The sequence below is a fragment of the Manacus candei genome, unplaced genomic scaffold (genome assembly GCF_025592945.1).
Source record: "Manacus candei isolate 608988 ecotype Guabito, Panama unplaced genomic scaffold, ASM2559294v1 h1tg000005l, whole genome shotgun sequence".
Taxonomy (NCBI): Eukaryota; Metazoa; Chordata; class Aves; order Passeriformes; family Pipridae; genus Manacus; species Manacus candei.
This window is the reverse complement of record NW_026138053.1, coordinates 13,613,739-13,637,662: the sequence shown is the minus strand read 5'-3', so window position 1 is coordinate 13,637,662 and position 23,924 is coordinate 13,613,739. Positions and strand designations below refer to the sequence as shown.

Below are 23,924 nucleotides of genomic sequence, written 5' to 3'. Positions count from 1 at the left end.
GGTTTTTAACAGGGACCGAATATACCAAGATTAGGTGCCTCAGGAACAATTAAACCTTTAGTTGGAGGAGTTGTAGCTTGTTATCTGAAAAGTACAAAGATGCTACTTTGGATGTCCTTCAGGAGCTTCTTTTCTGGATATTTTTTTTTTGTATGAAAATTATTAATGCTGGATACTTTTTAGGAAAAATATCTAATGAACTTATGGGGGGGTGTCTGGTTCTTTTTTTTTTTTTTTAGAAGAGATGAATGATGAAGAAGACCATTCCCTTCCTCCAGAGCTGACAGAATTGCTGGGAGCTAACCCACTGCCTGCTCCAAAGAATCCCACGTTAAGTGATGGCCTGACTTTTCCATTTCACATTAACAGAGGAAGGCATGATACAGTGGGAGAAGAAATCTTCCCATCCAGGCATTCAGTAGATACATTAATAAATCATGACTTTGGACATTCCCTCTCAAAACATAAAGAACCGGAAGAGGTTCAGGGCAGTGCTGATGTGGCCCTGTCGATAAAGTGTGATGACAAAGCCATGACAGTAGCCGTAGAAAAAGATGCTCTGCAGGTTGGTGTGCTATCTTATTCTCAAAATTGGGTAGGCTTTTTTTGGACAGACCATTTTATTTGCATTTTGATTGAAAAAATAAACATTCTAAGATCTACAGCCATCACCACTCAACCCTCCAAAAAATAGTTTGGTGAGGAAACTATACTGTAGATATTCTTTGCCATAATTCAGAATTGTGTTTCCTCTTCACAACAATCTGATGGTTTTTAGAGGGATTTCCTATTAAAGCTTTGCAGGGTTGGCTCTGTCAAAAAATTAGTGTGCTCAACCATCAGTCTGTTTTTAATTTCTGAAGTACAAAGAAGCTGCTTTTGATAGCAATGTGAAACCTGAATAGGTCTGTACCGTCTACCAGCTGACAGGTTGCTTGTGTCCATTTGCATTGTGGAAAAGAGCCTGATACAGACAGCATTTTTAGCTTATTTCAGACCAGAGTCAGCATTATTAATCAGAAGATTAATAATGAACCTGTTGTTTTCTTTGTTCCATGCTACATTTATTCCCTGTCTGTCATGTGTAACAGCATTTTGAGAGTGACCTTCCCTGGATGTCAGTACAATGAACTTCACTTCCTCCTATGAGCAATCAGGAACAGTATTCTGAACTGCACTTTAAGCAAGAGCTGAGCACAATTGTGTTTCAGTCACTTACAAAGCATCTTTGTTTCAGGCCAGTGGCTACACCCGGACAGAGCTCTCGCTGCTGGATCACTCTTGCAAAGCCAGGATGAATGGCACCCATTTCATTTTGGAGTCTGCACTGAACAAATGTGGGACTCGGACAGCATATATCTTGAACAAGATTGTTTATTTTAACTCTGTGAGTATTTTACAAAGAGGATCCACCTTCTGCACTGCACATCATAGTAGTACAAGAAAACTGTTGCAGTTAGCTTTAGTCTTAGCAAAAAGGAGGCATCCTGATCTTTTCCTGTCTAACTCAAACCTTGTTGCAACCACAGTCCCTGTATTCATGGAGACATGAAGGCTTCATATTCAGGGTGCTCCTGTGGTCAGATAGTATCCCGAAGGAAAAAGGAGGAGTTGGAGTTAAATACTTTTTACAAAACTGCATGGCTACCCTTTGGGGACTATCTGTACCAATCTCAGAGAATTTGCAGTAGCTTTCCCTGTGCAACTTTGATGCATTGATACATAAGCAGTACTATATTCTGTAAGGAGGAATGGGAATTTTGTGATTGTACAAAGCAATACCAATTAATTTGTATGCTGAATTAAGTGAAAATTTTTTCTTCTAAAATTGTGTGTGAAAAAGGCTCTTAAAATATGAGGAAAATACATTAATTATGCACACTTCTCCTTTAGAATTTGAGTTTATATTTTCTGTCTGTTGATGTACGTGATGAAGGGACTGTTGGGTACTTGCATATAAGTGTTGATGCAAAGGAGCACAGTTAGGTTGTAAGCGACTGCTTCCAGACTGGCTCAACTTATGAACCTGAGTGCAGTGCAGCTAATCTGGATTGGAAAGTAGTGACACATTTCTCTTACTGAGCTTTCCAGTACATAGAATAACCTTGGCAAATGATGGAAAGCCTGTGGTCCAACCCAAACACAGCTAAGGCAATCTGATCTGACTTTGCCTGGTTACAACTGTTCTATACTGGTGAGTTGGTAGCACCTAACTTTAGAAACAGTCCCAAACCAGCACCGTGGATAGAATCATCAGCAGACTACAGAGCAGTGTGTGTCTGGAGCTAAATACTGTCATTGTCCCTGTATTCTATTGTGGCCCAAACTAAAACAGTCATTTACCTCTTCTCTTTTCTCTATCACGTCTTTTAAAAGTCTTGGCTACACACTTGAACTCCAAAACCCACATGGTATTTTTCAGAATTTGGTAGCATTTCTCCTGAAAAATAAACACCCAGCAGTGGAGTGTCAAAAGGGATGTATATGCCACTTTTTAGCAGTTGCTCTATGTCCAAGAAAACAAAGTTGAAGTCCTGGAAGGGAGGGAACTAGCTGAGGACCCACAAGGCATACTGAAGCAGAGTGCAGAACATTGGAAAACAAAACCAGGAATTTGCAGGTGAAGTAATGGAGAAGTGTACAAAGGATTAAAAGAAAAGGTTGGAATTCACTACAAATTCAGTGAAAAACAAGGGAAAAATGAAGAAGAGACATAATGTTTTTGGGTTTATGTCTCTGGAAAGAAAAAATGCAAGTGACAGAGGAGAAAATCCTGTAATAACCCTAACACTTCTAGTGATTTTTCCTGAGTACCTTAAGGAAAACTGTAAGTTGCAAAAAATTGCTTTAGAAAGCTGTCTCCTTTTTCAGTGTTGGTTATAGAAATACCAGAAATAGAACAGAAATGCTAGGCTGCTCATTCAGACACCAACACCCAGATTGGTGTCATCACTGGCTCTGAATTCTGGAAAAAAACTAAGGAACATTCTTGAAATGCAAGCTACATGTCCTACATGCTCAGCACAATGCTGTTTAAGACATGCTTTTACTATCTGCTTAGCTGGTGCTCTTCTTTTGGCCTTTGCATTGTTTTAAAGAGAGAAGAAAATAACCATGAGAGTGCTCAGTTATATCTAATCTAATTTGTTTGCAATATCTTTTGAGCAGATTGTCATTCAGCTGTCATCACCAGCTGAAGGCAGTGGCTTTGATGATGATGACATGGAATCAGGTGATAATGGATTTCCAGGGGATACTGATGAGGGAGATGTTTCTTTCTCAAGCTGGCCTGAAATAGCGGTATGTTACTCTCAGTTTGCACCTGCCAATAAAGAAATACCTATTGTAATAGGCATTCCACATAAATTACATTAATTGTATAGAAATTAATTTGTCTTTTAACACATTTCTTCTCACTACTGTTTCTTATGACCCTGTTGAAGATTTACACTAAGTAGGTGGAACATGGGGGAGGCCTGTATTGCACACACCAAATTTGCCCTTATCCAGCTACCACTCCTGGCTCAGGATGTTATTGTATTTATTTTTTTTTTCATTTCAGTTTAATTGCACACTGCACCAGGCAGAGGATGACAGAGGCATATTTTGGCCTCCTGAACCACACATCACCAATGTTACCTTCAACATGGAGCTGTACAAAACAGATTTGTTCCTTGCTCCCTCCCAAGGACTCTTCTCTGTTGCTGAGAATGGGCCGATATATGTAGAGGTAACAAGTTGAAAAAGGCTTTCAAACTAACAGAAGCATTTTGCAAGGCCATGCAATTGAGCCAAATCTGTTGTCAGTTGAAGGGTTTGGGGCAGTTGGTTTAGGCAGGCAGGTAGCTACTGTGGTGGCTGCAGAGAACAGAAACTGTGGGGTAAGAAGTAGGACAATATTTTAGGTAAAAACCAAAGGATTCTTGCAAAATGGATGAATTTTTCTTACAAGGTAAATCGGTGATTCTTGCCAAATTTGCTTTTCTGTGCAGAACTTAAAAGTGTCTCTGGGCTCTTACTCTGAACTGGCATGTCCTGATGAAGACTTCAGGGTTCATTATATTTGATAGTAGATCTGAACCTCATCTGAAAGATGTAGACGTGCAAAAAATTATTACAAGTGTGTGTCTTTCATATGCTAGTTGTTCTCAGGTTCCACCATTAGTACAGATTCTGATCTCTCTTCACTTCACTTAAAAACATCAGTTACAATCCTTTTGAATGCTGCCACACAAGGATCACCCAGATTTAGATAAGTAAGGCTAAAGCAAAATCAACAACCCTTGACTTCAGGTGTGTTTTGCACATGATAATATTTCCATGTGTTGTTCCTCATCTGGGGAATTTCAAACTAATACAGTCAGTATTTCTAAATATAACCATGTGTACAGAATTTTGGATTTTGCAAAAAATGGTAGGCATTAATAAATACAACTTTGGCAGTGAAGAAGTATCACTAGTTCATAGATGAGTAAATTACCAGGTGTGAACTATGGGCTTATAAGACCAAGAGTATATTTACTGAATTAGTTCTGTGCCATATTTCTCTTGCCCAAGGTAGTTCCTCTTTGTGAGTCCATGTTGCACATGATAAGCACAGTGACCTGTCTGACATTGGTGCAGTTTTCTTCATAGCAGTGTGCTGTGTCTCTTCCTTGTTCTCTACCCAGTGAAAAGAGTTTAAGATAGTCGAAGCAAAAACAAAGTATGTCACACTCTATTAAGAATATGTTTATAAAAGACACTTCTTTTTTTTTTCATTTGGATAAAACCGTCTGCTTCCTTCAGTGATCTGAGATGAATCCCCCTGGCTCCAAGCCCTCTGGATTTGTCTGGTTCTGTAGCTGTTTATTCAGACAGATGTTCTGATTTCTTCATCACCTGTCCTGGCAGAAGCCTTTTTTTTCTGTTTTTCCTTCTTGTGCCTTGAAAAACGTATGAGTTTTGAACTTCTGTGACTCCATTTTTTTTAACGGACTCAGATAATTTTTTTTGCTTCTTTGTTTTGCATTTTGCATTTTTTATTAACAAATATATTTGGAGGGGTTGATAAATAGATCATAATCAGTAAGAACTCTATATCTCCCTTTTCCTTGTCTGCTAAAGATTTTTTTTGTGTTTCAATATTTTGGGTTGTTTTTTTTTTCTCTGCTGTCATTTTCTCACCTTCCTCCTGTAGTTGTTTTCTTTCCTTGAGATGTCATTCATCCTTTTATTTAATGAACTGTAGTATGCCTGTCCCCCTTCCCATAATCTCTTTTTTAACTAATTTACACCAGCAGCTTGTTTCCTGTCAGTATTTATGGCTGACTTTCATTTATCCATCTTTATTTCTGTTCTTTTTGGAAGATGGTCTTTCTTGCTTAGAAAATCCCTTGCACATCCCTTCGTCTCTAGTTCGATTGCTGCTCACACAAGGGAGAGAAAAAATGAGAAATGCCTTTATTCACAGCAAAACTCCTAGCATTCAAAAATTACTGCACAAACCACAGAGTTTGGCAGGCTCTTCCTTAAAGATACATGAGGCACATATGGATTAAGTACACAGATAAGGCACATTTCTTCTAAGAAGCAAATTATTTCTTGTGGAACTGTTTCATTGGGCAGTGTTAATGGTTAGAAACAGTGCTTCTGTTGTTTATTAAGAGCAACATGGCTCATTCGTTACAAATTCCATTTATTTTTTTTTCTTCTAATTATTCTGTAGCATTTGTTATCTGCATTCCAGTCCAGCTGAGCAACATCAGGGCCTCGGAAGTTTGCAGTCTTAATTATTTTTCATAAAAGAATATGAATTTCAAACTTACAATAAACTAAAAGGATCCTTTCACAAGAAATTATGGCTTTTTAGGAGGCTCCCTCAACCCCCCAGTCCAGGAATGCCACCCACACGTCAGACCATGACCTCTTCTCTGCCTTTGCATTCCTGTCATGGCTGGGGGTGGGTTCTCTGTCTGTTGCTTTTGTATTTTTTCTTTTTCACTATAGTTTCAAACAGATACAAAGATATGGAATTAGTGATCCAGCTCTGTCACAGCGTGTGTGTCCAAGGGAAGCAGTGCCATTTCAGGTGGCAGTCACAGTCATTAACTGTGTGTCTCGTCTGGGCTGGGTTTTTCATCTGCTTTCAGGAAGATAAGAGATGACTGTATTTATGCACGGTTGTGCTATTAAACAGCTGCTGATTTTGAAACCGCAGATTTTCTGTCTCTCAGTTTGACAGTCTACTCTTAACATTTAGCCTTCAAAATAGTTCAGGTTGGAAATGGCACTGGAAAACTGCTTTAAAAATTGTTGAAAGTATTAATGAAATGTGAACTAAAAATGTCATTTCTGAGATCTTACCATCTCTTTCTTTTTAATGCAGGTGTCTCTGACTAAAGCTGACAGATCCTTGGGCTTTGCCATTCAAACATGCTTTGTTTCCCCGTTTTCAAATCCAGATAGAATGTCTGACTATACCATTATAGAAAACATTTGTCCTAAAGATGAATCTGTTAAATTCTACAGTACTGAGAAGGTGAACTTTCCAATACCACATGCACAGAGGGACAAAAAAAGATTTAGCTTTGTGTTTAAACCAATGTTCAACATCTCACTGCTCTTTCTTCACTGCGAGTTGACTTTGTGTACAAATAAAGACAAAGATACTCAAGGACTGCCAAAGGTCAGTAATTTATAAAGTTAAATCTTATGATTTAGATGAAAATAAGGTATTTTTCTCATCTGACCTCTGAAGTGAATAAACGGTTTTCTGTGGAATTGATGTAATAAACATGGTATCTCTAGGCTCAGGATTTTAATAGAGAAGAGTTATTATAGTATGCATTTTGACTACATGATTTACAGTTTCTGTTTAAATTTCATTGGATGGTTACGAATAGAAATTGCTTTTTATTACACAAGTGGTTCAGGATGATCTTTGCTGTCCATATCACATCCATATCCAAAGCACAAACAATGTTAGCTTCAATTTCCAAAGCCGTGCATCATATAGGTTAATATTGTAATCTGATTGCTACAAAAGAGAATTGCCAAATTTTACTTTATAACTAATGGAATTATATATAAATTAGTTGTTAAAGAATGTATTCTAAGAGTTCGGAATTTATTTTTAATTTGGGGTTTATATACATTTCACTTAAAATGTGTTTTTTAAAAATGATTTGTCATTGTTCATTAACATGTGTTGGTGGCTACAGTTTTGACTACCAGATTTTTAGAAAAAAAAATTATCCTGAAATAAAATAATTACTACCATTTAAGTTTAATAGTAACAGTCTCATAAAGGTTAGAGAATCTTTAACGAAGGCAGAGGTTGCATCCTGAAATACAGCTCATTACCTTTGCCAGTACATTACATGGGGGTTGTTTGGAGGTTCTTGGCAAACAGGTGACTCTCTGACCTCACACACTGTTTTTCCACTTGCAGTGCATTCCTCCTGATGAAGCTTGCACCTCTCTCAATGTGGATATGATCTTGGCCATGATGCACAACAAGAAAACCTTCACCAAGCCCCTTGTAATAACACATGAAGGAAAACAAGAAGGTATGAAAATGAGCTTGAACTCTTTAATAAAGCTATATATATTATATTGTGTAACATACAGGGGCTTGAAATGAGGGAGTGCTCCAAGTATGTGGCTGATACTGTTTCTGTAAGATGTTACTTATTTAGACATTTCCCTGGCAGCAGTCACCATGGCAGTTCGTTGCTGTTTTCTGATTGTATTGATCTCTGGACATGTGGTTTTGCCAGGCATAGAGAAAGGAATGCTGTACTGGGGTTTGGAATATGAATGCAGCAGTAGCATTTGCAGCAACCTTGTTGCCCAGAGATCAAAGGCAGTGCTTTGCTCCCTACTTTATAATTTATTTATTGTGCTTGTAAATATAAATTTAGGAATAATGACAGTGGAATTACAAAGTATTGAGGGTCCTAAAGCCTGATAAGTTTGTAAAGCAGAAAGGTGGCCACTGGAGACTCATTAGACAGTTAAACTATTAAGAGCAAAAGATGAGATGCACAAAGATGCTCCACTTTGGCGGGACTTGTTTGATTATGTAATCTGTATTGCAAAAAAATGAGTGTGGTTAGTAACTGATTGAAGGATTTGGAGAAGCTGAATCAAAATGTTCCAATAGTGTCCAAGGACTGTTTGACCTTTGGAATGTTTTTTGGGAAGCATCAAAAAGATGGGGATCAGAAGTCCTTTAACCTCCATTGTACAGTGCATACTTTTTAGTCTTCCAACAATTTAAAGTACCATACAGCATTGCTAGGGGACATAAGCAACAACTGCTTCTGTCTAACTCTGCAAGTCAGCTCATATTTAGTTTTGGAGGGTTTTCTACGAATTTTTTAATACAGATCAAATCCACTATGAATTAAAGGTGAATATTTGATCTGTCACTTAAAACTGTGCTTTGGGCCTGATTCTGTGCTTTATTTTTGCTCAACTCTCATTTTATTTCAGTGGGCTTTCTATTGGGAATGAGTAAATCCTGCAACTGAAATTCAGCTTTCAATAAACAGAGTCGTACTCTCAGCTCTCTTGCCCTTGTGATGTGTGGAGCATTGTGCGCAGCTCCCATCTTGGGCTCCACTCAGAATGTTGTCTTTGTCAGAGGCACAAGGTCTTAGTGTGCAAAGACAAGCTAAATTTATAAAGATTAGTTACAAGACAACAGTGTGATAGAGTATTTCGTTGCATTGTGGATGATTTACTTTAATTGTGGGATGTTTGGTGGAAATCTCCCCAGCATATCCCAGCTTTCAGACATAATACAGAGTGGCTCATTAACAACATAGCTTTGTTGGTGTGCAGTTGTCCTGCAGTGAATCAAGCAACCCCTTTCTTAAAGCCAAATGCCGTGTTGGCCAATATGTGAACCTAAGATTTGAAGAAATTATATCACATTACTGAACAGTAGAATTTACCTCTCAGAGGTGGTGTTCTTCATTTTCTTTAATATGAACAGACCAGCTTTCACTGTTATAAACCATACTGTGTGAGGTGCTGCCATTGGATCTGCTCAGCAAGCCACTTGTGAAAGTTAAGCACTTGATGTTTCAAAAGTCAGAACAAACTGGTTGTTGCAAAAGTGTCTTTTATTCTCTTCAGACATAAGTTTATAACTGTCATTGACTGTACTAGAAATTACAATGGTATATCCAAATGAGAATAACTCTTCCTTCTCTCCTAATTTTGTTAGTTATTTACGAGACTGTTGGTTATATTATTGCACTAGATCTCAGTGGAAGTGTCTAAAACCTAACTCCTTACCACGTTCTTTCCCTTTGCATTCCTACATTTCACACACATGATCTCCCCCACTTCAGTGAAAGGCATATGGATGGCCATTTAAATGATAGGAATTACATGTTCTTCTGTTGAAATAATCTACCACTGTCATTGTTCAGACTTTTGCTAAAGTGTGGAAACTTCAGATTAGTATTTCTACTGCAAAAGGAGACAAGTCATAGAAAGGAGGTCAAGTGGGCAACTAACAAGTGCTTCTATCCTACAAAGATATATAAAATTACAATAATTCAAAAGGCTGGTTGATCTTGTTTTTAAATTAGATGTTTTTTGTGGACCTCGAGGATTCTCACTGCTTCTGAATTGCTCTGAGCAAACCACAATAAAGTACATGTAAGAACTGGATGACTGAAGCGAATTGATAATGGGCTACACAGCTTATCATTAGCAGATTTCATATTCTCTGTAGAGAAGCCAGTGATAGAAAGAGCATGGAAAATTCATTTTCCTCTCAGCTTAAAAGGAATTTTTTTGGCACTTGGGATATGCTAGTGGAGTGTTTGGACAATCTGATAGTGCCCTTACCCATGTTTGTACTTTTCATTGCTCCTTGGTTTCAGTCCAGCCCTCCTCACAAATCTTACATGCAGTTATACTGTTGGTGTTATGTTTGTTTGATTTTCCAGCTTATTTGTGAATGCACACCCAGACACCCACACACCCCTCTATGCTCTCACCTGTTTCTTACTTCTGTTTCACCTGTTTCCTATCATCTGCCAAGAGATACTCGTGTTCGAACAAGAGTCAATAACACAGTTTAAGAATAAAATGCTTTTTTGGATTTTGTACACATGCATCTCACATGTCTCAGAGCCTAATGGTCTAAAGAATATTGCTGGAAGTTTAGCACTGCTGTCTGGTTTTTAGAAGTTAGAAGCATAGTCTTGGTTTAAGAACACTTAAAGTAAATAAATATATATTTATTTTTTGCGCTGCTATGTTTGCATAACAGTTAAACTATTTTTTTTTTTCAGTTACTAAAGATACAAAAACAAGTATTGAATCAAATCCTTTTACATCTGTTGCACTGAACATAGTCAGATAGGCTGGAATTTAAATTAGACCCCTGAGTTACTGGACAATCCAGTATCAAACTGCAGCTAACCAAACAGGTCCTTGGGTCTGAAGCCAGAATCTCTAGGTCTTCTGCTTGAGGTGACATTCTTGGAGAAAGATAAGAGAAGCCAGTTCAGCAAAAGAAGGGAAAATTCTTCATTTTTTAAACAGTTGTTTACTTGTCTCTTTCTGTTACATGCTGATAATGATGATGATATTTGATGTTCTTGCCAAGAATAATAGCTTTGATACAATAGCTATGATCTTTCAATTCTTATATATAATTAAAAAACCAAACCAAAAAACCCACACAACTTTCAAGAATACCAAGTAGGACTCAGGAAAATGAATGAATCAATACATATTCATGTGATTTGGACAAAGTAGTGTGTATTGTGCCATAAAATCACTATTCTTTAGAGGTGATAGCCAGTGTTTGACTTTTTTTGTCCCTGTGATTTAGCATGCTGGTAACTCCTGTTTGGGACTAGTGAGTAGTCAGATGAATGTAATCACCTTTAAAACAGCTTTCTACATAGGAGTAGCCAGAGTTACTGTGGGTCAGACCTGGTGACATCTGAGTTGGGAAAGGTTGCGCTGTACTTGCCAGCAAAATATGTGATGTATGAATGATACCGTAGATAGGGTCCCTTGAGGAATAATTGTTATATGAATAGAATTTTTCTGAGATAAGTGAGATTATTGAATTTGGGATGGTTTTCCTGAAATTCCCGGTTTGTAAAAATTACAATTAATGTTTTCCTGTCAGATCAGAACCTGCATAGTTTGTAGGCTGTATGTGGAACTCTATCTGATTAATGTTTTGTGGATTTTGTTTGTTTTTTTGTTTTAAATTAGATCCTTCCCTTCCAAAGCCAAATGTGAGACAGCCACGTAAGTAACTCTTAAATCAATCCCTTTAAAGTTTTAAATATTTGTCTATAAAGCATTAGATAAATTAAAATTATCTTCAAGTTTTGTGAGTGTGTATGTGTATAATTCTGAAACAGAACATAATTCTGACTCAGTTGCTGACTGAGAGGTTCCCATCAGCATTTAGAGAGAATGGCTGTGACTTTTGATGTATGTGATAATCAAATTTGGGAAAACACCGTTGAGAGTCTCAGCCTTAGCAAGTTCATTTGCTGATATGTGTGCATTATTTCCCCCTTCTCTGATGAGGCCACTGCTTCCCAATACCCGTGTTTGAGCAGCAAAGATCCTACAGAGCTTCTGTGTCCTAAATATGTCCTATTCCAAGCCTCACTCATATCCTGTGCTGCAGCTGGCCACATCCCCAGTTACTCTGGCACCAGCACTTACGTGCTGTAGATGAGATCACTGACTTGATATGGATTAATTTCTTTGGTTTTTCTGTTGTCTTGGTGTAGTGAATTAATCAGGGTCTATTAATGACCCAGAAAAGGAGCAGCACTAGAAGGCAATAATAAACAGGAAGGTACAGATGATTTGCAGCCAAAAGCAAGAATGAATGGAGAAAAGGGAATTTAGAAGAGGAAGTGCAAAGAAGGTTTTTTCCTCTGTTCCTGCCTTCAAGACTAAATTTGCTCAAAATAACAAGGGCAATGAGAAATTATGCTTCTGCCACTTCTCTATGGGACTTTCTTCTCTCCACTAAGTTTCCTCCTAAGAGGAGAGGACACTGGCTGGTGCCTGGTGGAAAAAACAGTTGTGTTTAGGAGAGTTTTTTCTGTTTGCATTTAAAATGACTGAAAGTATCCAGAGAAACCAGAAATAGCCTCATGGAAGAAATGAGAGAAGAAACTTCTAAGCCATTATATGTCAGGTGTTGCATATGCAAACTAGGTCACAGGTACCCAGAAATGGGTCCTGAAGGCCCTTGCCAACAGGAACTGCTGGAGAAGACATTTGTCAGAAGAGGATGGGAGATGTCCTTAGGGACATCTGCTGGGTGCAGGATTGTGTAAAGTGAGGATGTTGGTTGTGTTCTGGGAACTGAAAATTCCACTAAAGGATACTGAGATCCAGTCAGCTCATTTCCTGGCCCGAGTAGTCAGTAAAATTCACTGTCCTAAGCCATTTTGTGCACTGGGAGACATTAAAAGTACTAAAACTAAAAATCAGTTTTGTAAGAAGAAATTTTCCCAAATGATTGCTGAAAGAGTGATTATTATTTTTTTAAGTATTTCTAATTACCAAAAACAAAAACACAGAAGCCAAAAGTTTTTCTATTTGGATGGTCAGCATTAGGGAGCAACACATTCAGGGGCCAGATGTTGTTACCCTTGAAATGGTCCTACAAAAGGGCCTCTCCCCTAGAAAGTGATTTGCATGTGTGTGTGTGTGTTTCTATTTTTGTGTTCTGGAATTAATTTTAGTTATTGAAAGCATTGCCAAATGTGAAAAACAATTGCTTCTATTTATGTTTTTGCTGACTTTTTGCTGGCATCTCTTCCCTCTTAACAGCAGTTCCGTTCTCCACCTAGATTTCAGACTGAACTTGCAGGAGATGTAGGGGAAAGCTTGCTTAGACCATTTAAGTGAAAAGCATCTTCTGCCAAAAATATCAGCCTTTTTAAAACACTTCTAAGATAAATGAATATTTAATTGAAAGCAAGTTATTAACAGCCAACTGAAAATGCTTAATTTTTGCAACGCTTTCCAGATTGGGGTGTGCTGAGCTGGGGTTTTGCTTTGTGATGTGGAACAGTTAGTTGACCCGAAGCCACTCTCTGAAAGCTTCCCTTTTATTTCCTTGACGCAAATTTGCTAGTCTGTTCCCCAAAATGGTGCTTAATTAACTATGAATTTTTAAAAAACTCTCCCATGAAAGTGTAAGGGTGTATTTTTGTAAAACGGCATCTGCCACTGATAATGAGAAGTCCTTGTGTTATGTGTGTTTACCTTTAGCTGTGTTCTACGGGCTGGACACGCTGACTGTGGTGGGCATTGCCTTTGCAGCCTTTGTGATCGGGGCCCTGCTGACGGGAGCGCTCTGGTTCATCTACTCTCGCACAGGTGAGTAGGGGGCTCTCACAGAGCTCAGTGCAGGTCATGCAGCAGGAAACGTGCTGTGGTCTGAAGGGGAGGGGAACCAGCAATGGCTGTCCTGGGCTTTTTTATTTTTTGCCCTCTTCTCTTAACTAGGGAGTTTTCCAGCAGCTCCTCCCGTGAGCCTGTATTGTGTATCAGCCAATTGATACCCGCCCTTCCCTACAGGGAAATGTTACACATTATGATTTAAAATTTGCTAAAATAATTTTAAATGTGAATCTTGAAAACTCACATGGGACACAAGTAAAACTCTGAGTATTCATGGTTTGTGCATTATCATTAGTAGCATCTCTGTATTTGGAATTTACTTAACATTTCAGTTAATGGATCCTTTTTGGTTCCCGTACTGCTTTTTAAAAATTTTTTTGCAGTTACTTCATTAGACCGATGCGTATAAGGAGTGGGCCAAATGGTTAAGCGAATGCCTTATTTACATAGACATACTCTGAATATAACTAGACTTGAAAATTTTTCTTGGGCCTTGATTACCTGAAATTTTTGCCACAATTATTTATTTCTCCATTCTTCAACTATTACATTCAATTGGTAGAAGTCACATGTAACCTTAATTGTGCCCAAACAAATAATCAGGAATGTGCCTGAATTTGATGCAGCCTTTATGCATAGATAATTTTCCAGTATCTCCTCAGAATTTTTTCCCATACTAAACTAAGTTTGCAGAAATAGAATACTCTATTGGAAGAAGAGGGAGTTTTGGGAGCTTTCTGTTGCATGTCATCTGCAAGGTGGTACAAAGACTGGACACTGATGGAGCCAGCATGATTCCCAGCACATGGCCTTGGCTGCTTGTGGATTATGGGGTATCTCAGGATTCCTAGAGCATACTCTACTCCCAGCTACTTCTACTTTTAACCTCATAAGACCCTACCAAGACCTTTAGGAGGAGGGGAAAATGAGAAATCAATTACTCCAAAACTGTGCAGCTCTAGAGCAGTGGAATTTGCCTGTAGCCCACTACAGTGTGTTGGGTTTCTGGCATCCAAAACCTCATGGAAGCTATTTAGGAGTGAGAGTCAGGCCCTGTTGGGTCAGAGCTCCTGTAAATATTATGACCCAGGAGCTTATGTTAATTTGGAAAAAAAAAAAACAACTGTGGGCTTTTTTCCAGTTGGCAGTACAACGATTTTATATAAGCAGTTTAATGCTTCTCATTGCATCAGCTGTGTATGAAACTCGTTTGGAATTGGGGCAAATGTGGAAAATTTAAAGTTTGTGATAATACGTATAAATTGTATAATCCTGTCTCGTATACTACTGAAACATTGTGGAAGAAAAGTAAACATAATTTCAGTGAGTAAATATATAAGTTAAGAAGGTAATTTCCACAGGTAACCTTTATTAACAAAAAAAATTTAAAACAACTCTTAAATTAATATATTTGGTCCTGCGTTTGTGGAAGTTCGATCTCTGTTCATATAAAGAACCATCTATAGACACAAGTTGTGTGTCTGTAGTCAAGGAACACTGGGAATCCAACATGAGAAATCTTTCAGCAGCAGTAGAACTTGGACCAATCCCATTAAAAGAGTTATATTAGCAAAGTGTATCAGTCATAGTGACCACATACAGAGAGGGCAGCTGCTCTGCCTTTGTGTTTGAGAGATGAAAAAAATGGAGAAAAAGGCCAGAAATAAAGTAATAAATGAAAATAGAAGAAAGGACAGGGACACTGTAACGCATCAGATTAGAGAATCACAGAAATTATAAAAATTATCCAGGAAATTATCTGGTTCAGATTTTCAAAGAATTGTGAAAGTGAACCTATGTTCCTGTGCACATAATTTTTGTGCACATAGTATCTTGTATCTGCAAAGCACAACTTGCAACACAGTGCAGCCAAGGCTCTGGCAGGGACAGTCTCTTAAGAGGGCAACTGCTGTGACAGACAAGATAATCCAACTGCAGTGGAAACATTTTAGAGCTGGCTGCAGATTTATATTAACTCAAGGAGGAGGAAAAAAGATAATCTAAATTTCATCTACAGAGTGGCTGTCTTTTGCCATTAGAGAATTTAGGCATTGCTGAATCTCTCTGATATCTTTTGTTGCAAGTAGTACGGGGTTTCTAACACATGATTCAGACCTAAGGTTGGAAAATATGAGTTCATTCTAAAACTGTATGTTGCTGATACTCAGAGCACAGATAAAAGCTACTGCTGGTAGAGAATGGCAACTTGGGATGTGTGAAGTAAGGTGTTTTTATTGCTGTAGTGCTGTATGCAATGCAGCAAAAGGCCACCTTTTTGCCTGTAAGGAGGTTTACCAATACACTTTTATCAGTATGTCTCTACTGGTAACAGAGCGTTACATGAATGAGCTCTTTTGTTCTCTTGGTGGGCCATTAACATTAAAACCTCAAAGAGATAGCAGAAGGGAACTCCAAAACAGGTAGAAGTTAATCTCCAGATGTTGAACAAGGATTGTTGTGTGGAGTTTTTTCATGTAGGTCTTTTGCTGAGTTCAGTCATGAAAAATTTCTGCTAAAGCATCAAAACTGTGCTTCAGAATACACTACATTTTCTGAAACAATTCAGCGTGGAGTACAAATGTTCTAAGATACATGGGTAGTAAGAAAAGAGAGAGAGAAAGCTAATATTAGAACAGCAGAGGGGGAATTTTAGCTGACTTTTCTGCAAAAGGACTCTGTACTTTTGATCCTTCTTTCAGTCAGTTAAAGGACAAGAAAGGTGTTGGCCCTGCCTGGAGAAGACCCAAGGACAAATGGAAGTAGCAGGATTTGCCACAATTAATCCCATTTGTCTGAGGATCTTATGTAGGAGCAAAAATGTTGCGGTGTGCATGGATGCAGAAACACTTCGAAATTTAACCATATAAATATGTATCAATGTAATAACTGCCTTAATAGGGATAATTGAGTATTTTTAGGAAGGGACATGCACAAGTCTGATTAGTTAATGAGAGCGTTAAACCTTGTAAACCATGTTAGAGAACATCTGTCCCTATGTTCTCTTAGGAAGCGCGCTTTCCTCCTTCAGACAGTGTTGCAAGTTGAGAGGATAAACTGTTCCAAAATCCGAGAAGTTAAAAGCGTCCCTCCTCCCCCACTTCTCCCTTTTTTTATGGGATCTGATTTAAAGTAAACTGACATAGCAACCAATTATATTTGGCAAATGGAGATAGAAAAGCAAACATTCAGACTTCCTGGACAGGGAGTACAACTGGCAGCTTTCCTAAGTGTGAATAATAAAGTGCATGTTGTTGCATTCAGATGGGTAAAAGCTTGTTTACTGTCAATAGATGAAACATGTCCATTCTGAGCAGTTCTGGTTCGGTAACATGAGATACGTGAAGCTGTTTACATGAAAAAGACAGATGGAGAATGCCTCTGTGGTGATAGTTTACATTTCTTTACATCCTTTTCTTGAATATTCCCTTAAAGAAAGCTTTTCTACGGTTAGCTAGGTGTTGAGGAAATAAAATACAGGAAAAATCATCCAGTCCAGATGTAGTTGCTAGGCTGTGTTCGTAACACCACTGTGATTTGGATTTTTTCTTTTCCTTGAGGACATTGAGAATTTGTTATTGTTCAACAAGTGATTGTGATATATTGTGGTATATCAGAGCTGCTGATTGCGCTCTAGAAATGAGGTCCTGTGCAGGCCATAGAATTATAGTGGAAGGAAGGAGTCTTCCAACCTAAACAGAAGGGAAGGTGCCTCCTAGGACACTTTCCAGAGGAGGCGGGAGGGGAGAGCGAGCCATTGGGCTTGTACAGGGACTCTGGCATTGTGCTTTTGCTTTGCCATAAAATGAAAACATGTGTTTAGCTTATAAATGAATTTATGGTTAAATGCGTACAGATCGTGTTGATGTGCTGAGGCTGACCAACGCTGTGTGTAACCATGTGGTTTGTAAAATGGGTGGCAGCAGAGCTGTGGGGAGAGAGGCGGGGGCCAGGGGCCCTGCCGGGGGAGCGCAGCGGCCGCCCTTCCTCTGCACCGCCCGAGCGGCTTCTCCTGCGGCTGGGGATGGGGGTTTGCCACCTCCCCTCGCTGCTTTCTGATGTTTGCGTTCCCTTGTTTTGTTTTAATGAAAGGGAGTTTGCTTGTCACTGCCTTTATAAATATATCCTGTAGTACAAAAGGAAGGAAGGCTTGTACACAAACAACTGAAGAAGGGAGCAAGTCAGGAGGGGAAGAAACATCCTAACAAGGCTTATGAAAGCTTTTACAGCACAATGACACAGACTTTGATTTTATAAAGTTTATTCCGATTGGTTGTAAAGCCATTTCCAAAGCAAGTTAGAGCTGAAACTTGATTTATTTGCAGATGACTGGGGGCAGATTCTGACCTGCTGCCTTTGAGCAGAAATTCACTGCTCGTGGATGAGCTGCATAGTTATTTGTTACACTGGGAAAAAGAGAATCAAACTCTGCTCACAAGAGTAAATGTTAGACTGAATGCTGAATTTAAAAGCAAGATCCTCACCCTCTTTTTAAAAGTTTTATTGGACTCCTAGGCCATGTGGTTTAGTAGTTTAGTTTGTTGTTTTTTCTGTCCTATCCCATCCCATCCCTTCTTTCCTCCCCATTCCTAAACCAGTGGGGTGTAAGGCAAGAGCTGTGCATTGTGGGGCCTTATGTGCACTTCAACTGTGGCTGTGGCTTCAGCTTGCAGCAAACCTGCTGGTTTCCATTACACAGAGCACTTGCAACCTCTGCTGTGAGAAATCCTTAGACCTCTCTTGTTTGTAGCAGACCTCAGAATACTGAGCAGCCTGCAGAAGGATATTTTGTGGCCTGAGCCACAAAGCGTTAAAGGCACACTTCCTCTGCAGCCGCATTCCGAGGAGCTTGAGCTCTGGCAGCTGGGCAGCAGCACACAGGGCAGGGGGATGTGCCAGAGCAGCTCCCGTGGGAGGAAGCTGTCTCGTCCCTGCACTGTAACCCTCTGGATGCAGGCTGTGCCTCCAGCCTTCAACCTGTCGCTGAAGCAATCACTGGGGAACAAGATCTCTAAGAAATCCTGAACATGGAAGAAAAACTGGGCTCTGCAGACCTGACCCGTGGCTTCAGGTTTTGGATAACGCAGGATAATGTGAAGCAGGAGAGTTGCGTCACTACAAACTCATGAAGTAGGAGATGAGGCCTTTGATTTTTCCTAGTTGCTCCTACCCATGATCCAGCAAAACATTTCTGTCTTGCTTTTTTACTGGGAAAGCAGCTGTGCTGTTTCTGACTGCCACAGGAGGTCTGCAGCTCAAGCAGCAGCAGTCTGACTGTGTTACTGTGCTGAGATCACAGGTTCACATCCTGAGAGATGAGCTCAAGGGAGGGGGCAGCTACAGTGCACATTATATAAACTTAAGTCTTGCCATCTGTTTTGAAGAGACTATTTTGTAATATTGTACAGATTTGAGCACTGTAGCTTAAAAAATGCCACAGTTATGGTTTCCTACGTGGTCTCATTATGATCTTTTGGGCATTGACATAATGGCATAATTTTTACTTTCATGCTTAGTTGAGAGCTGAATTTTTCCCATGGAATCCCAGGCACAGGTGCAGAAGATGTATGAGGAGAGCAGACAGAAACCTAGGTTTTATCAGGAGCCATAAATCAGGCTTTAAATCCTAGTGCTTGTTTTGGCAATCTAAATAACGAAGGGCTTTTAATTTATTGTCAGTAAACAACTGACAAGAAATAGTGATACATGTTCTCACTACAGATTTTAAGTGCTTCACTTACTGTGGTAGCTATAGGGGAACTTCCTGCATTTTGTGTTAGGAGTAAATCAAGTCAAGCTTTAAGCCTGTTGTTTTTCTGCATGAAGAAAACTGGCCATGTCTCAGAATATGTGGTATCCAGCTGATTGAAGGACACTGTCTTCAGCTCCACTTTTAGTAAATATGCTACTCTATAAACTGGCATTAAAACTAAAGCCTGCATTTCATAGGCCTTTTTCCTGCAGATAGCAAAACTATAAAGTGGTCTGTAACAGGACCCATTGAGTGACAGCTGACAGTAGAAGGTAGACAGTGTCTATCTTGGCAGTTTCCATCAGCTGCTTTTAAAGTGCAAAACACCACTGTTGTTTTCCCCACATGCATAGCAATGTTAAGATGCCAAAGTGTAGTAGCATTTTCAACAATACTCTGTTTAAGGTCTGTCCCTCAATGTATTTATTGCATGGAAATACAGACCGCCAAAAGAGGAAGACTGGGAGGGAGTGAATTGCTGTTTTCTATGATATTTAACATTTTCAATTTCCCTTTTCTTGACCCCACCTTTTCTCTTCCCTTTCCTTCAGGGGAAACAACAGGAAGACAGCAGGTCCCTACATCCCCGCCAGCGTCCGAGAACAGCAGTGCAGCTCACAGCATCGGCAGCACACAGAGCACCCCCTGCTCCAGCAGCAGTGCCACCTAACCCGGGGGGACACAGCTGAGGAGCAACATAGGAGCACATAGGTTCCAAGGACTGTGTGTGGACATCAGCTTTTTAAAGTTAAAAGGGTTGTTTTGGTTGCTTCTGAAAAAAACGAGAAGGAATTTTTCTACAGGAGAAAAAAAAAAAGACTGATTTTCATTTGGGGAAGCCACTGTGTGTGTGAGTGTGTATATGAGCACACAATGCATGAGTGAACACAGCCTGTTGGATCTTGTTAACATGTTATGCTACATGTGACAAAGCTACTAATTTTACAGTACTGCAACCTGTTCTGGGGGTTTGTGGGCCCCTCAATGTGAAGTCTATGCCAGTTTGGAAAAATGCTGCTTTGTCTATACAATTTTTTTCTTTCCCTGAACCTTCTCATTGACACAAAGTATTCATTAAGGGAATTCAATCATAGAATGGTTTGGGTTGGAAGAGACCTTAAAGATCATCTAGCTACAAACCCCCTGCCATAGGCAGGGATACCTTCCACTAGACCAGGTTGCTCAGGTGGTGTCCAGTGTGGCTTTGAAAACACTTCCAGGGATGGGACATCCACAACTTCTCTGGGCAGCCTGTTCAGTGCCTTACCACCCTCACAGAAAAGAGTTTTTTTTCTAATATCCAATCTAAACCTGCCCTCTTTCAGTTTAAAGCCATTACCCCTTCTCCTGTCACTACACAAGATATGGAGAACAAAGATGACCTTAGGTCAAAGGATTTCTGTTTGTCTAAGCAAGAAAGCTTCAAGGTCAAATCTCTTTGGTTAATAACATTTTATTATTTCAGCTACATTTAGCCACTTTTGAGTAATCTTTGTTTTGTTCAGCTTACAGCTACAGCATCTCATTTGCTTTCCTGTTGTGTTTGTAGGTTCAAGTTTGTTCCAGGTATTTTTGTTGTAATATGTATTGATTTGCTAATTGGAAAAGAGCACACTAACATTCCCTCTCTTGTTTTTTGGGCCAAAGCTCTTTAATAAGAGATTTTTTTTTAATCTACTATACCAAATATAGGCACACACAAACATTAAGACAAAGAATGGTCTTGTGCACTAACATAGATGTGTGTGTATCTTTAATGACAATGTCTTTATGCAAGTAGATGTATACCTAGGTATACAGAGCCTACCTTACCACTTTAACAATTGGAAATTAGCTCAGTGTCCCTTCAACACATAAAATATATAATGTTTATATATATATATATATGAATAAAAAACTGTCTCTGGTTTATAGAAGATAGAGGAGATAAGAAGTTGATTTGGTTCTAATCCTTCAACTAGCCCTTTGAAATAAGAGATGGGTTTGAGAGCACAAAGAACATACAGTAGAACGTGTTGTTTGTGCAGAATACTGCCTATCGAAATTGTTCTCTGAAGATAGTTGTGCAGTTGTTTGTATCAAACTGTTGTATGAACATTGCAGTTGGATAGTCCCAAAGTAGTATCAGAGTATGGAAATGGCAGAAAGGTACTAATTGTCACAGTATTTTTCAGTGTTGTTGCCTTATCTTGAGCTTCAAATTGATGCCAAATGAAAAAAAAAGACACTTTTAATGTGTAATTGTTTGACTGTTGGTTGCCACTTTGTAATTGTAATGTGTTCTACTGATTCTTCTCCTTTGAGGAAAAGAGAGATTGTTTTCCTCTAAAAATGAGATGAATAACTTTCATTAATTTTAGTGAAAGTTACCTGTGTTCTGCAAGAGAGGAAGGGAGTTCATTACACTCGAGCGATAGTCTGCTCTGAAGTTTGAGCTGCCAGTCTCTTGCTGATTCTACACTTGTGCCTTGCTGATGCCAGGATGGTTGAAGTGCAAGATAAGTGATAGACCTAAGTGCCCAGGATAAGGTAGAATGTTGCTCACTTTAAATCAAATCTGTTACTAATCCTGCAAACACTTACACATGTGAGTAACTGCATGCCTCATCCTTGCTATTAGAAGCACATGCTGGACTCTACACACCACAGCTGGTTTCAGTGTCCATGCAGGCAGTTGGTGCACAGTTACACATACAAAAATATTCTGTTAGCAGGCCAGTGAGTAGTCCTGGTCACATGGACAGATTGTCACGTGGGTGTAGTTCTCCCATGCGTGAGGGTTTGCAGGATTGGCTCTGTTACGGAGGATGAATGTGCTGCCTGTGTGGTTGAAAAGAAAGCGCTTTGCCTAACCTTCAGCAGAATGTATTGTATAAGCATATTCTATGTGTAAAGTCTTTAAAGATGTCTTCAGAGAAGACTAGAGTCTTTAAGTTCAATCATAGCTATATTTTACTACATTAAATTTCTGTATAAAGATATATTTAAATGTTTTAGATAAATGTAAGTTACTCTATATGAAATGTTTAATTTCAATTACTGTGAAATTTACATATTTTGTAAATTCTTTTCCCCTGTTTTAACCCTTTCCTTCCTCAGATATTTTATTAAGCAGTTTCTGGTAGGAAGTATTAGATTTGGTTGTTGGGACAGATAGTTTGAAAACTTCTCTGTAAAACAGATAATTATATATTTTTGAGAGAAACATGCTGCATTATCAATCTCTTTAAAACTGTAAATTTAAAATAATTTACAGATTTATATTTACCATTGGATAAACCAAAAATATATAAAGGTCAAAGATTTGATTTGTTGACTCGTGTGTGAAATACAGTTTAAATTAACTGAAATTGGTGTACTCAGCTATTTAATTCAGAAATTTTAATCCACTTGAATTAATTGTCTATTGGAGGTTACTAAAATGATTACTTAGCAGATGGAACAGCCATTTCTGCTTCAATAAAGAGAGAGGCAACCAAACCTGGGCATTCCCAGTTAATAGCTTTATTACAAAAATGTATAGTACTTTCCAGCAGCTAGTAAGCTGCCCTCAGTTCAGATCACTGATACACTTATAAGCTCTATTTTTATAGCAGCCATTTGTCTCTGCTGCAAGTCTCTGTGTGTGGTGTGGCAAGGTCCCAAATGTGTAACTGCTCAACCACTGATTCCCCCCTCTGTCCAACGTGGTCTTACCATGCTGGACTCACATGGCAGATCCCCGTGGGGTGTGGAAGGCCAGTGAGACGCTGCTGTCCCAGCAGAGGTGGTACAGCAGAGTTTCGGAGCGATGGAGTCAGGGGGTTAATTTCAGCGTGGTGGAATCAAGTGCAAAGGAACTTTTTGTGTAAGAATGGGAGGATTGGGCTTAAAAAGGGACACCTTCTGCCTGTAAAAGCTAATAGTGACATACTTAAACTCCACAATAGACTGCTTCTTCTGTCATGTGTTGTCTAATCACTAACTCTAACCTTTTACAGCATTTTGTTTTGGACATTACTATATTCATGTCTCAAGAGGTCAGATCTTTCTGTGTTAGGCTATTTCTGTAGCGTATTCCACATGGAAATGGATTTTGCAAAATTCTGTAAATGCTGATGATTGTAACCTTCCCCCTGCCCCTTTCTAACCCTTCCTCTCCTGTTTGTTCTTTCTGTTATGTATATCTACCTCATGCTTCACAAGAAGACTATACTGTTGGTTGTGCTGATAGCCCTTCGTGTGAGGTGACTGTTTGCCCTGTTGTTTGTCAGTCATAGGGATGTTCACAGTGTTATCAGATCTTTGCTGCCATGTTCCTACCAGTTCCAAACACAATAGTCTCACCTTTGAATAAATAAGTGTATTTCTTTAAGATGCAAATGCCAGATGCTTTTTTAAATCAAAGAATGGCAGAAATTTACTTGCTAATACCTGTGGCCAGTCTGAACACCCCATTTGTATTTCATATTACATTCAGTATTTCAGAGACTTGTGGAAATGCATAGTTGTACAGTTTTGATAACCACAGTGTCATGTCATCTTAGTCTCTTGTGCATAATAAAGTATATCAATTTATTAATAATTGATGCTGTGATTCATTTATTTGAAGCCAACATCAGTAGATCAAGTTTTGTCTCACTGCCCTGTTCTCATGTCCGATAAACTTCAGTGGGAATTGTGTGCACTAAAGGTAGGATTTGATTCTGTGTGTCCACCTCTGTTTTCGCCTTTCTGTGTTATTTTATCCATTGGCTTTGATTGACTTCTCAATATCACGGCTTCTTGCAGA

The 23,924-nt window shown here is 39.0% G+C and overlaps 1 protein-coding gene across 5 annotated transcripts in view; it reads left to right on the top strand.

Moving 5' to 3' along the window:
- The window catches only part of TGFBR3 (transforming growth factor beta receptor 3), a 116,189-nt gene extending 92,472 nt beyond the window's left edge, over positions 1 to 23,717 (top strand). For 4 of the 5 annotated variants that reach the window (XM_051802562.1, XM_051802592.1, XM_051802552.1 and 1 more), the window contains 9 exons: positions 240 to 565; positions 1,238 to 1,387; positions 3,169 to 3,300; positions 3,563 to 3,730; positions 6,368 to 6,667; positions 7,433 to 7,550; positions 11,239 to 11,274; positions 13,273 to 13,380; positions 19,705 to 23,717. In XM_051802562.1, coding sequence (XP_051658522.1) covers positions 240 to 565; positions 1,238 to 1,387; positions 3,169 to 3,300; positions 3,563 to 3,730; positions 6,368 to 6,667; positions 7,433 to 7,550; positions 11,239 to 11,274; positions 13,273 to 13,380; positions 19,705 to 19,823 — 1,457 coding nt within the window. In that variant the 3' untranslated portion in view covers positions 19,824 to 23,717. The remainder of the gene's footprint in view (positions 1 to 239; positions 566 to 1,237; positions 1,388 to 3,168; positions 3,301 to 3,562; positions 3,731 to 6,367; positions 6,668 to 7,432; positions 7,551 to 11,238; positions 11,275 to 13,272; positions 13,381 to 19,704) is intronic. The other variant, XM_051802581.1, reaches the window with a different exon arrangement.
- Positions 23,718 to 23,924: the final 207 nt, after the last annotated feature.